The sequence below is a fragment of the Phodopus roborovskii genome, unplaced genomic scaffold (genome assembly GCF_943737965.1).
Source record: "Phodopus roborovskii unplaced genomic scaffold, PHOROB, whole genome shotgun sequence".
NCBI classification, from domain to species: Eukaryota; Metazoa; Chordata; class Mammalia; order Rodentia; family Cricetidae; genus Phodopus; species Phodopus roborovskii.
In genome coordinates this window covers 17,726,696-17,741,168 of record NW_026126558.1, presented here as the reverse complement: position 1 = coordinate 17,741,168, position 14,473 = coordinate 17,726,696, and the positions used below count along the sequence as shown (strand labels likewise).

The window sequence follows — 14,473 nt, the reverse complement described above, 5'->3', positions numbered from 1 at the left end:
CCTGGTTCTGCCAGACATGGCAGCAAAAGGAACGTTTATAGACTGGGGGAAACAGATGACCTGGCCTAGAAGAGCTTGCCACATGAAGGAAAAATAAAATCCTCAGATGAAATCCCACAGAGATAGGGCACGTGGTATGTCCCTCGAGTGCCCGCACTGTGAGTGAGGGACACCAGTTCTTCTGTGTGCCCTCCTGGCTTCATTAAACGTTAAATCAGTGAAAGAAAGTAGGTGTTAAATGATACCCACATTGACTAGGTTGAACACTTCGGGCAAGTTCCTCAACCTCTCTGTTGGCATTTCTTCAACTGTCAGGTGATACGTGATGATAAAGTGATGTGTGGTAGAGCTCCACAGGCAGAGACAACACACACACGGTTTCCCCGATTTTCAGGGTTGGTTGGTTTGTTTGTTTGTTTGCTTTTATCTTGCTGCTCAAGGCACAATGTTGGGAGATGCTAGAAGGAAAAGGAAATAGAAGGAGGAAGGGGTCCTTGAGGCAAAGACTCTGGTCTTTAAGTTACCAGGGAGTCTGAAAATGCCCAGAGTGTGGCTTAGGTCCTGAGGATGAGCTGAAGGGGAGAGGACTGACAGGACACTGACAGTGAAGCACCAGTCCCTTCTGGTTCCCAGGAATATCTTCCCCACCATTGGAGTTCCCCTTCAAGGCCAGGCAGGATGGCACATGCCTGAAGTCCCAGTACCACAGAAGCTAAGCAAGGAGGCTTGTTGTAAGTTGGAGGCCACCCTGGGCTACATGGTAAATTCAAGGCCAGCCTGAAATTGAACAGCGCAACAAAACAATAGCTTCAACAATGATACAGAAACAAAACAAAAAACACAGAGCAGAAAACAAGAAAATTTTGATCAATTGCAAAGCTAGCTGATTTGTAACTTCATTTAATCCTTTTAAAGGCTCTGATCTGGAAAATTCCAGCTTCCGAAGGGAGTTTGGTCCAGATGGAGCAGAACAGCTTCTTCTGTCCCAGATGGAGCAGAGCCACTGGCTCTGGCTCTTTCTTCGGGGGCCCATGGAAGCCCATGTTTCCACTCAAAAGCAGGTTGAGGGTTCCTGGCTCTTCTCGTCCCACGTTACACTCCTTTCGGACCCCCTATACATTTCCCACAGGCTTCAATGCTACCCTTACCCAACATCCAACATTGTGCAAGTTCTGAGACCTGTTTAGATGTTGGATATTCAGTCCCAGCCAGGCCCTTGCTTCACACAGGTGAGCAGTCAGACAAACTGACTTGTGCACTCAGGGGGTGGTGGAGAGCTGCCTGGCCAGGCTCAGGGCCCTGGCTCCCACAGAGAAATGTGCTTCTGAGCTGGAAAGGAAACATAACAGAGTGGGTGCTCCTAGGAGGGTGACTCATCTAGAAGTAGCCATGGAAGTGTTCTCTTGGGGAACTCCAAATTCAAATAGGTGGGCGCTGGGAGCTTGGATGGTCCAGGCTTTACTTCTGCCCCTCCTCCAAAGCTTATTGCCATATAGGCAATTAGGGAACAGTACGGAATCTGATAGATCCCCAGGTGATAGCATTCATGATATGAGAAGAGGAACCAGGAGAACTCCCACGCAATATGTGGGTCTAGTCCTGTTCTCTGCATGGGCATGGTATGCAATGCTGGGTAATCACTGTCCTCTCAGCCTCAGGCAGCTGTAAATACAAGGCCCTGAGCAGGAAACTCTCTCTGACTCTGTGTGCCCGGACACACTCTATTCCTATGATTTGGCTATACAAGCAGCACAAAGCAGAGTGTTAGCACATCAGGGGTCAGGTGTCAGAGGAGAAGCTGAGAGCTTGGTCTCACCAAACTGACAGATGTAACGGTTTCGAGTTTTACAACGTTGGTCATTCCAGTTGAAGGCGGCAGATGCCTGCATTTCCACACAGTTCCCAAACCTGTGGAGCCAGGATAAAGAGTGCTTAAGTAGAGGAATGAAATTAGGAATCCAGCAGAGTCTTCAATCCTAACCCATTTAGGCCACCTGCATCTGTGAGACCCAGGTGTTTCACAAGCAGATGGGGCTGCTGGGAGCCAGTGCCTTTCTGCTCCCCATACACCACAGCTCTCCATAGGGAGACTGGGAACTCTCTACAGCTCCCCACCTAGCCCAGTCCAGCACTTAGCCACAGCAGGAATAGACAAGCCCACATCCTTCTGCCACCAAGAGCATATATGCCCAAAGTCCAGTCAGGCCTGACTGCAATAAGGATGTGCTGAGAGAGAGATTTGAAGCCCTTGGCGACCATAGACTCACCATCTCTGTCCTTGTTATGGCACTCCTGGGCTTTGAAGACCAGGGTGATGCCACATAGCCAGAATGTTCTCTGCATAGAACAGCTAGTGGAGGTATACATGAAGAATGCAGATGGGTGGATGCCGGAAATGATGTATTGATGTAGGCAGTAGGCAGGTAAGGGTATGGGTTACAGGCAGCAAGTGCAAAGGGTAATGATACACGGATGGAAACTTCTTGAGCCTCCTCTTCTATGTTAAATTGCCTTCTGTGCCTTCCTTACCTCAGCCCTGTATCTGCATCAGCTGGGGCCAGGTTTCCCTGGCACCTAAAACCAGGTAAGGGCCAAACCTTCATAGGCTGGGTGAAGGTTCTTCAGTGGCATCTGAAGCTCAACCAGATAGGCCCAAGTGGGAAGTGGGCCCAAGGGAGGGTAAGCATCCCAGACTCACCCCTGGTTGTCAGGCTGCCCAAAGGCAAAACTGGTGAAGGACTGGTGTTCTCCAGTAGTCCAGCGAAAGGAGTCCTTGGCTGTCTTGTAGGTGAGTCCTGGGCCAGGGTAGCCAAGGTTGCCCACCATCTGAGAGCTTACAAGCCTGCTACCAGATGTTAAACTCTCTTTCCTGAACCCTCCCCACACTCTGGTTCTTCCTTCCCTGCAGCCCTCTTCCCGTGGAAGGAAATCATCCTGACTACTGACCAATCCCAGGCTCCAAACCCTTGCTATCTGCTAGTGGGTGATGTGGGTTGCCACAATCCACCTGGAGCCTTGTGGAACTTCAAGTCCTCCCCTTTACCATATCCGTCAGCTGCCAAGCACTTACCAATCCAGAAATTCCTGGTCTCAAAGTCACTGTCAGTCACTTCGTTGGTGGTCTCCAGGCGGCCCAGGTAGAAGGCAAGGATGTCTTGCACTTTCTGGCTCTCGATCTGGGCTAGAACCCCACCTTTTCCCTGTAACCCCACTCTGGGTTATATGGGACACACTGTAGAGTTCAGGCCCAGAACTGTCTACCCATTCTGTTGTCCCACCATGGCCAGGATCCCAAATGTGTGTGCTGGTTGGGCTGTCTTTACCTCCTCCCCGGTAACCATCCTGCCTCTAAGAAGGAAATCCTTTTCCTCTCCCCTGCCAGACTCCCTCTTGTGTATGTGTATGCACATGGACCCAATTGGTAGTTCATAGGCCCAAGCATGGTCCTTCTCTTACAAGAGTTTTGTCTCAATAACATGGCATCTTGATTATATTTAGATCAATTGTCAATATGAGTAAGTCAAGAAATACTAAGGAAAACCTGGGTTTCTGGCTTCAGAAAACCCCATGTTCTGGTCCCCCTGACCTGGCATCCCAGCATGTACACCACCAGCTGGAGCTGAGTCAAGACAGCTCTTTCCACAGGAGTGGGGTAGAGCCTTGTTCCTGGGTGTTAAGTGGGCTCCTGGATTGTATGAGCCTTGAATATATGACTCCTGCTTTATACTAATGAAGAGAGTGAGGCCAGGAGAAGTTGAAGGAACCATCTCTTGGTCCAAAGCCACCCAATTACGACCCTGTTTAAGAACCTGGGAAGGCAAGGGTGGGCCCTCACCTGACATTTCATCTTGGCTCCATAATAGGTGTCTGCCTCGGAAGACACCATGAAGCAGTCTCCATCAATCCTCAGGTCACAGGCGTGGAAAGGAAAGTGTACCTTGGCTGGCAGGAGGAACAGGGAAGCCCTAGTTTGTATGCTGACTGCAGAATCCTTACCACCCTCTCTCACTAGGCTGAGCTAAGTTCAAGGTACCTCTACTTCCAGCTAACTACTCCAAACTGGAAGTCAGTAGTGAGTGTGCTGGTAAATTTGCAAGTATGAGAATCTCAAGAGAGAGAAAGAAGGGGCTAAAGAATCTAGGGCTGCCAAGATGGCTCAGTGGGTAAAACACTTGCTGCCCAGCCTGATGTTCTGGGTTCAATTCCCAGGACTCACATGGTAGAAGGAGAGAATTAACTTCCACAAATTGTCCTGACATCCACATCTGCTGTGTGGTACACACACACACACACACACACACACACACACACACACACACAGTCATTAAAAAAAAGTGAGCAATAGTGGCACAGACCTTTAGTCCCAGCATTCAGGAAACAGAGGCAGGTGGATCTTTGAGTGAGTCCAGCCTGGTTTACAGAGTGAGTTCCAGGACAGCCCAGGCTACACAGAGGAAACCCCACTCCCAATACAAAAATCTGTAGCTTGTGGCACTTGCCAATTCCATTGGTAATACCCCACTGTGGCCAATTTGATGATATTCCTGTTTCTCCTGAGCAAGGAGTGATAGCTTGGCACATGGACTCTTACAAGCTAGTAAAGTCAGATGTAGCCTCTCACTGAAGAGGGAGGGTTCTTAGAGCAACCTCGAGCTGGAACTCACTGGCACACTGGGCTCCACCATAGCCAACATCGCAGATGCAGGAGCATTCTTCTTCCCGGAACCGGCCATGCACACACTGCACACTGCACCGCACTGCCAAGACAGAACAGAAGGGCAGAGTGCTCAACCTCTAACCTCCTGAACCTCAGCAAGAAGACCCTAGCAGAGACACAGAGACACAGCCGGAGGGGGCTTATAGCTACTGTCATGTTTTGCTGCTTTGGTTTGGTTCTCATTGTAGAGAGAAGCAGATGAGGCTCAGAAGGTCATGGAGCACATACAGTGGGACAAGAATGACCACTTCTGTCTCCTAATTTTATCTTTGTTTCAATAGATAGTCTAAAGGGCCAAATCTTTTTTTTTTTTTTTAGGTCAGAGTGTTACTCTGTAGTCCTAGCTGACCTATATAGTTCACTCTATAGCCTAGGTTGGCCTGGAGCTCATGACAGTCCTGCTGCCTCAGTCTCCCAAGTACTAGTATTATATCCCTAAGCATTTTGTTTTGTTTCTTCGAGACAGGGTTTCTCTGTATTGCTTTGGAGCCTGTCCAGGAACTAGCTCTGTAGACCAGGCTGGCCTCAAACTCACAGAGAACCGCCTGCCTCTGCCTCCCGAGTGCTGGGACTAAAGGTGTGTGCCACCAACGCCCGGCCAGCCCTAAGCATTTGAAATTGTATATATAGCTTAGGATAGGGCACACAGTTGGGCCCTGTGAGTTTTTATTGAATGAACGCACCAAGTGCGTTAAATGCACTTGAGATGCCCTCAGAACACTCAGAATGTCCAGCCACCTCAGCCCTCCAGCTATCCCACAGTACTAGCTCCAGTACACACCACAGGACAGATGTGCGCCCACCAAGGTCCATCCCCCTCACACTTACCCCTCAGGGTGGCCTGAACAGGCCCTGAGTTCTCACCTTGGCAATACTTCCCTGTGTAGCCAGGGGCACAGTGACAGTGACAAGTGCTAATGTTGAGATGTCCATGATTTCGGCAGCTCACACGACATGGGTTTCTGGGGACCTCTGATGAGAAGAGTAGGTAATCCTGAAAAGGGGCCTCTCTTCAGCAGATCAGGCAGGGTCTTTCCTGGCTGCTGAGGCCAAGGTTTTCGGGACAGCCCCATCAAACTGCTCACTTCCCACCCATTCCAAGCCCTTGTGCCCCTGCTGTTCCAGATACGCACCACAGAGGCCCCCTGCATGATCCCAGGCTTTGAAGCAGCCTGAGACACTGGCTGTGCAGAGGGAACACCAGGAGCCTTTCTTATAGGGGGCGATTGTCTTCCCGTTTGCATCCCAGTTGCCTCTGTGAGAGCAAGCATCAGAGGGTCTGGAGAACCTGGCCTTGGGCAGGGAAGGAGCAGGAGCTTTGGACAGGGTTGAGGAGGGGGTCTTGTACGGGGAAGAAATGGGTCCTCGCTGCCTTCCCCAGGGGCTCCTTTAGCACCTGTAGCCCAGTCAAAGATTCAGGGGGCTGGATGTGGCAGGGAGACCAGCCAGAAAACAAAAGATGACTTCTGTGTCAATCCTGGACACATTGCCTCAGAGCAGAAAGGAGCATTCGTGGACAGGGCCTACTCTTCACGGCCAGGATCTTTTACATCTTCTTCCTTTCATCCACTTGTCTCTCGCGCAGACCAAGGGGTAAAGGCGTTTGGGTGGCTGTGTGCATAGCTCACCCTGAGAGGAAGTCATCCATCCCACTCTGCCTCTTCAGCCCCAGCCTCCCCGTCCTTTCTCCCCCACCCCGTCCCGGGTTATCACTCAGCCTGTGGTGAGGGGCTTACCCAGGGGAGTAGGCACAGACAAAGGCTTCCATGGCTGCCTGGTCCACAGAGCATAGGTGCCTCCCACAGCCCAGCTGACTGGAGGTGGCCCACACAAGCTGCAGAGAACACAACGGTGCAGAGACCCTTTCAGACTAGCCTTTCTTCAAACTGGGGGGTTGCAGCACAAGCAATGACCATGCACACAGATTTCTCCTTTAGGTCCCTGGGGCCCAAGCACCAGCAACTATGCTGAGCACAGCCATCAGAATTGAGGTGAGCTTTTGGATTGGAAGGGTTTTGAAGGTTGCTAAGTGTTCTGAGGAGGGGAGATTATGAGCAGATGGAAAGAGTGACAAAAGAAGGACTTTGATATCAAGGACCTTATGTAAGATTGGGAAAATACACACCTTCACTTCTCCCTAAAGCAGTGGCATATCAGATATTTACATTACATTTCATAACAATAGCAAAATTACAGTTATGAAGTAGCAATGAAATAATTTTATGGTTGGGGTCACCACAACATGAGGAACTGTGTTAGTGTGTCCAAGCATTAGGAAGGTTGAGAACTCACTAAGCAGTTTTGGTCAGGAAATTCATATGTAAACAGGTTGGTCTCAAACTCATAGAGTTTCACCTGTCTCTGCCCCCAGATGTTGGAATTAAAGGCCTGTTCCATTGTGCTCACTTTATAGACTGTTCTTTTCTGCTGGAGATTTAATCCAGGGCCTGGCACATACTAGGCAAGTGCCCTACATTGAGCTATATTCCCCCAGTCTACTAATTTGTACTTTTTTTCCCTAAAGAAAAATCTCATATCGTTTAGGTTGCCTCAAACTGTCTGTGTACTCAAAGATGACATTGAACTCCTGATCCTCCAGCTTCTACCTCCTGAATACTAGAATTACAAGCATGTACTGTGTCTTGTTTTAATGTAATATAAGTTTTAAGTTTGTAATTTTAGAGCTAGAGTTATACTTCAGTGGTAAAGTGTTTTCCCATCATATGCAGTGCCCTGGGTTGAATCACTAGTAACACATATTAAATTAAAGAGTGAAAAAAAAAGAGGAAAAAGAAAGGATAAAATATATTTTAAGGAAATAAATTAAGAAAATATAATTACGTACTTCAAAACAAGCAAACAACCCCATAACATCATTGAAAGTAAAATAAACAACAAAAACAGACTAAGTAACAATAAAAGCACTAATATAAAAATTTATGCCAGGAGATGGTGGCTGATGCCTTTAATCTCAGAACTTAGGAGGCAGAGGCAGGTAGATCTCTATGAGTTCGAGACCAGCCTGGTCTACAGAGCTAGTTACAGGACAGCCAGGGCTACATAAAGAAACCCTGTCTCAAAACAAACAAACAAAAAACCTTAAGGGAATGGGGCAGGAGGATGGCTCAGCAGTTAAGAGCACTGGCTGTTCTTTCAAAGGACCAGGGTTCAATTCCCAGCAACCACATGGCAGTTCATAACAGTCTATAACTCCAGTTCCAGAGAATCTGACATCCTCATACAGACACACATGCAGGCAAAAACCCAATGTACATTAAAAAATAAATATAAAAACAAAAAACTTAGGGGTGAAGCTGGCCATGAGGCACACACTCCTGTAGACACAGCGCTGGAAGCTAGAGACAAGAGGCTCAGCGGCTCACGTGCACCCTGGGCTACATAGTAAGACCCTGCTCAAAGGAAACAACAACAGAGTGGTGCAATTTCTACACATGAGAGGTTGAGACACGAGGATTGAAGTGAGTTTGAGGCCAGCCTGAGATACGCTGAGAGATCCTACTTAAACCAGAAAGGTAGAGAGGAAAGGAAAGAAATTTAAAAGTTCAAAAATCTTAAATTCACGTAACAGAAATATTTAAAAAGACTTATTATGGGACTGGGACTGGGGCTGTAGTTCAGTTGGGAGAATGCCTGCCTAGCATTGTAAAATCAGGTGTGGTGGCACTTGGAAGCAAAGGACCAGAGGTTCAGGTCACCCCTTAGAGTATCTATAAGAGTTAAGGACAGCCTGGAATACTTGAGATCCTGTCTCAAAAAACTAAAAAAAAAAATTAACCAAAATGACTTCATATTAATGAGATAAAAATCCACAACAGAAGACAAAGAGGAGCATGAATAGTAGTAGCTCACCCTTGTAATCCAGCACTTGGGAGAGAGAGGCAAGTAGGTCACCACAAATTCAAGTCCAGCCTGGTCTGCCTGAGAATACATACATAGCAAGGCACTGCCTCAAAACACAAAACAAGGGTCTGGAGATGGCTCGTCAGACAAAAGCAACTGTTGCTAATTCTGAGAACTGCAGTTCAATCCCCAACACGGTAGGAGAGATAACCTTTACAAGTTGTCCTTTGAGCTCCACATGTACTCTGAGGCATGTTCCTATGCGTGTAGTTGCGCATGCGCTTATGCACACACACAAGTAAACATACAAACAAATAAAACGTTTTAAAAAACAAACCACAAAACAGTGGGCCAGAAAGATAGCTCAGGAGATTAAAGCACCAACTGCACAAAACCCACAGTTTGGTCTCTGGATTCCACAAAAAAAGCCGGAGGTCCAACCCCCTAAAATTGTCCTCTGACCTCTGCATGCGTATACATACACAAACAAATCAAATATTAAATTGAAAGGATAAGAGACCATGCCCTAGACTCATCGTCAATGCACTCACCTGCGTGTAGTGGGTGCAGGTGGCATTGTGGGCACACTCAGCATCACCATGTCTGTACTGCAGCCCTTCAGCAAACCAGAGGTTGACCACTTCGATAAAGGATGCCGAGCCCGCGGGCAATTGCTGCACATTCCAGCCCACTTGTGTGGTGTGCTGTGGGGCAGATGCCAGGTTTGGGGTGGCTGAAGTGCTACAGAGGGCTGCTCTGGCTTGAGCTATTTGGGCCAGGCTCTCACTCCAGTCCTGGGAATGACACAAACAGACATCCTCAGGTGGCATATTCAGTTTTTCCACTTCCAGTTGCTGTGTGACAAAAGCAACTTGGTGGGGGGAGAGACATAGTTTATTTGGCTCAAATTCCAACCCATTACTACAGAGAGAGAAGGCAAGAACTTGAAGCTGTTGGTCACAGCCAGTCAAGAGCAGAGAGAGAATGAGGCATGCATGCTGTGCTCACTGCCACCTTCTCCCTGATCCTATGCTCCACAAATCAAATCCAGGAAATGGTGCCACCCACGTTTTCATTTTTCTTGGTATTTTAGCTTGTTCTGGAATTTACTCTGCAGACCAGGCTGGCCTTGAACTCACAGAGATCAGCCTGCCTCTGCCTCCGGAGTGCTGGGGTTAAAGGTGTGTACCATCACTGCCTAGATTCTTGATGTTTTTTTAGACAGTGTCTGTCTGTATAGCTCTGGTTGACCTAAAACTCATAGAGATCAGCCTGCCTCCCAAGCGCTGGGATGAAAGGTGTGTGCTAATGTGTTCAGTTAGTACCACACACTTTTAAACTAGATCTTCCTATGTCAGTTAAGACTGTCCACCACAGATGCACCCCCAGTCCAACCTAATCTAGATAATTACTCAGTGAAATTCCTTCCCAGGTGATTCTATTCAAGTTGACACAATCAAAACTAATGCTACAACTGGCCTTTGGATAAGAGGGAAGCTAAGCGGCAATGAACCATCTCCCACTGGCTCTGAGCGTCTGTGGGGTTCCAGGTCACACTGAGCAAAGGGCCGTTTTCCTCACTGAACAGAGCCACAGAGGGTTCAGCTGCCCCAGGTATGTCAGGAAAGGAAATTGTGCTTCCATCTTTCTGAGTCTTGCGACAACACCCTTGGGCCCTGCGTAGGGAACATCACCAGCACAGGATTACTTCTGCTGTCCTGGTCCCCATCTAGTAATCTGAGCCCAGACAGTACCTGACTTGCAGGATGTCTAGCTTTGTGTTTTCTTTAAGAGATGTCCCTGGCTACAGTCAGAACTCTGCTGCTCCCATCTGGCCAAATGTGATTTTTCCAGGCCTTTGACCAAAGGGCCCTGAGAAAGGAACAAAGTACCAGCCAGCTAATTATAACCCTGCAGGGCCCTGGGGTGGAAGGACTCACTGCTAGATATTCCCACTGGGAAGACCTGGCTGCTCAGGACAGTAGGCATGAGGAGGAGACAGAGCCATGCAGAGGAGGGCATGGAAGAGAAGCAGACCTCTCCCTCATGGCCCTCCCCCACCTCCTGGGAAACTGACCCCTGAGATCTCAAGGTCGCCACCCACTGAGGCGGTCAGCCTCAGAGGACTTTATGGGAGGCAGTCATGGGGAACCTTGCCCTCTCTTACCCATTCCTCCCATGTTCCCTGGCCTGTTTACATGGGCTGGGCCTACTGGGGTCCCAGACTATGAAGGCAGTATGTCTGAGACCCCAGGATGATCAGCTCCAACCCTGGCAGCCTCAATCATGGAGCTCCTAAATTGCAGATAAGTGGATGAGAGAACAACTTGGGAGAGGCACCTAATACTTGCTAGACAAATCCTGGTCACATACCAGTCCCCCACAGCCCAGTGGGGGATGTTTCTCCCTCTCTGTTCTTCATCTCTCTGTCTGCTGGACTCCTTTGTGTAGCTCCTTTTCCCTGGAGTAGGGAAGCCTGGCTCCTCCATATCTGCTGATCTCCGTGGCAACAGGATGCCAGCAAAGGCAGGTTTGTCCTTTATTGGGTGTGAGTTGCTGAGGGCCCTGACCTCTATACTAAGGGCTTTCCCCGAAGGAAGAAGCTACATAGCTCTCCAGCAACCAAGACCATGGTGCCCCCAGTGAAAGGGGGTCTGACACTGGCAAAACCCCCTGAGCTCACTTTGGGGCTCAGTCCCTCTGGCAGCCCTCTTGACACAGAGCAGTTGGGCATACTCACCATTCTCTGCATGTTGGCTGCAGGAGGCTGGACCTGGCTGCGCAGACGGTTGTGCAGGGAGAGGATTAAGAAGCTCTCCTTCTTGCTCAGGGCTAGAGGCCAGGAAAGAAGGTTAGACTGACAACCAGCAGCACCTGGGGCATCTCCGCAGCCAGGCAAGAGTGCAACCCCACCCAGGCACACAGATCTGAGATGAGCAGGGACGATGGTAGATGTATAGGGGAGAACTCCCAGTTCAGAGATGGAGGGAGGGCCAGGAGAGAGACAGGAAAGTGTGCGAGGACAGACCAAGTATAGAGCAATGCTGTGAGTGACTGGCTTGTATGCAGGGAATGGTGTGGGAAATAAGAGACCCAGCCCTGGACTAGAAGCAGTCCTAGCTTTGGCTCCTTTCTACCATCGTTGTTTCTTGTCAGGTCTTAGCTACAGGCTCTCACCAGTATCCTCCCCTAACTCCAACCATGGCCCTGTCTGCTTCATCCTTCTTCCTCCCCAGTATCCTTCCACCATGCCCCTCTGGAGTGTCATAATGGGGCCCCCATCATATTGCATGAGTCCTGGGTACCTGATTCCTAGATACACCTTTACATCTCTTCTTCAGGCTCACAACAGCGTCTCTACTTCCCTTTTGGCCAGGTATCCCTTACCTTGGAGAGCTGGAGCCTGCTCTGCCATTTGAGGTGTCTGCACCTCTGTCCAGGTGATGCCAAGGAGAGATAGGAGCACAAGCAGGAGACCAAGCCATCGGCTCTGGCCTCCCAACCCCAGGGAAGGCTCTGGATGAATCTTTGGCCTGCCTAGTGCTGTAGACATGGCTTCTCTCAGCAGTCCAACTAGCCTCCCAGGCTTCCTGAAGCTATTCACAGTCTCAAAGAGTCAGGCTAAGCTTCCAGACAAAAGGAAGAGGCTAGTGAGTCATCATTGTGCCCAAACAGTCGCCTCTCAGTGGTGCAGGGGCTTCAAAAGAGACATAGAGCCCTTCTAAACGCTGCCTTACTCCAGCTTCAGTGTCTGACCAATCTGCTCCACAACAGCAAGCAGAGCAGTGTGCACTGACCCTGTGGCCCCTGCTAATCATTGTAGGATTATTAGCACCCTCAGGGAGTCCCCAAAGACCCTGCTGATTGGCCTACAGACATTCCAGGACTGTGGATTAGCGACTGATGGCTGTGCCCTGGCAGGGACAATGTCCTCCAAGCCCATGGGCAGCGTCTATTCTCCAGCCCCACTCCTAGGGAGGAGCCTGGGACTTTGGCAGGGAGCCCATAAAGCAGGCAGGAACTGGGCAAGACCCCAGGGGAGTTCTTTCCTTTCTTGGGAAGCTCATCCCAAACCTCTGGCCATGAATTAAACATAGGCAGGAAGTAACTATTTATCAGACAGGTGCCAGGGGTGGGATGTTAGAGGAGTGAGCTGAGGCTGCACCTTCAGGAAGAAAGGTGTGCCTTACACCTGCTCCCTGCTACTTCAGGGCAGTGAGAGAGGATGAGGCCAGCTCCAGGGCCCACCATGCTTACCCATGTGACTTTGAACCGAGACAGGACAAGGCAGACAAAGAAGAGGGCATGTGATGGATACCCTTGGCTGACTTGAGCCCTGCTGGGAACAAGCATGCCTCTAGACAAACGTGCCACAGTGGAGCAGGAAGACAGCAAATTGCCACCGGGTTTAAGGCCTAGCTGAAGCCCACACAATCCCTCCAGAATCACTGAAGATCTACCACAGTCAAATCAAACGCTGCCATGCAGACCATAACCAAATGCCCACCAAGGTTACTCATCCATTCTAAAGCACAGCCTTGCAAGCCATATTTTGTTTTTCTGGTTGGTATAGTCCCTGGCCCTGGAGTCAGCACTGTCTCAGATGTCACACCTTTGGAAATTCTGCTGGGGTACAAGTGGGATGCATGGGTTTCTGGAGAAACACTAATGGAGTGTGGATGTCAGATAATGGGGACAAGCCTAGGCAGCAAGGTGTGCATCTTTGTACAGTACCCAGGGCCTCAAGAGATGCTTCTGCCTCAAACATTATATGATTAATAATAGCTGCATTTTTATTTGTAAAAAATTATTACTGTTATGTGTGTGAGTATGGATGTCTAGGTGCTACAACATATGTGTGGAGGTCAGGGGACAACCTTTGAGAGAGTGTTTTCTCCTTCTACTGTTGTTCTCAGAAGCCAAACTCAGGATTATTAGGACCATTTCCCACTGAACTAACTTGCCAGACCCATAGCCCCACCCTTTTAATAGAGCTTACAAAGCGTGTTTATAATGTCACTTATTCCTGTCATGACAACCTTGCTCTGATGCTATTTGGCAGATGGGGAAGATGGACACAGTGAATCTCAGGGCCTTGCTGAAGGTACATATGTCCCAGCTGATTCAGAGTCTCTATATTTACATTCCCAGGGTTTTAATTTATTTACATAGTGGATCTTTCAGAGTTCAATTTTCAATAGCTTTGCTCTATACTGCTGGTAAATGACCTGGCCCTAGGCTCCAGGATAAATATGGCTCATTGTTATTGGACTTTGGGTTAGATAGGAGGAAAATATTTACTGGTGGAGCAACTTTTAAAAAGTTTCCCTTTATTTTATGTTTATGGATGTTCTACCTGTGTGTATGCATCATGTGTAGAGTCAGTAGAGGGTGTCAGATCCCCTGGGACTGGAGCTACAGATGGTTGTGAGCTGCCTGTGGGTGGTCAGACTTGAACCCAGGCTCTCCTGAAGAGCAGTCAATGCTCTAAACAGCTAAGAGATCGCTCCCTACTATGGTGAGCATGAAGTTGCCAGGCTTTCTGTTGGAGGCAGAAACTTCTGAGGCCCTGGGTTGCTGCACACCCCACTGCCTGACATCCATGTTGACAACCATATTCCATCAGTGTTTTTCTTTATTTTTTCTTTTTATTATTTTTGCTGTAGTGCATTGATTCTCTGTTCATATGTATGTCTGTGAGAGGGTGTTGGATCTCCTGGAGCTGGAGTTCACAGACAGTGGTGAGCTGCCATGTGGGTGTTGGGAATTGAACTGGGGTCCTCTGGAAGAGCAGCCTGTTTTCTTAACCACTGCACCATCCTCCAGCCCCTCCATCAGTGTTTTTTCAGGACTTTTTGTAGCATAGAGTGGTTTGAATTTGTGATCCATGCCTGG

The 14,473-nt window shown here is 48.9% G+C and overlaps 1 protein-coding gene across 1 annotated transcript; it reads right to left on the bottom strand.

Moving 5' to 3' along the window:
* Nucleotides 1-1,195: 1,195 nt before the first annotated feature.
* Nucleotides 1,196-12,518, bottom strand: LOC127234687 (C-type lectin domain family 18 member A). The gene is made up of 12 exons (XM_051201779.1): nucleotides 11,966-12,518; nucleotides 11,319-11,410; nucleotides 9,130-9,372; nucleotides 6,454-6,551; nucleotides 5,851-5,972; nucleotides 5,582-5,689; nucleotides 4,665-4,757; nucleotides 3,836-3,942; nucleotides 3,071-3,200; nucleotides 2,699-2,795; nucleotides 1,817-1,968; nucleotides 1,196-1,329 (listed from the first exon to the last, which is right to left on the bottom strand). The coding sequence occupies exons 1-12, from the start codon at nucleotides 12,129-12,131 to the stop codon at nucleotides 1,292-1,294; spliced, it is 1,446 nt and encodes a 481-aa protein (XP_051057736.1). The 5' UTR covers nucleotides 12,132-12,518; the 3' UTR covers nucleotides 1,196-1,291.
* Nucleotides 12,519-14,473: the final 1,955 nt, after the last annotated feature.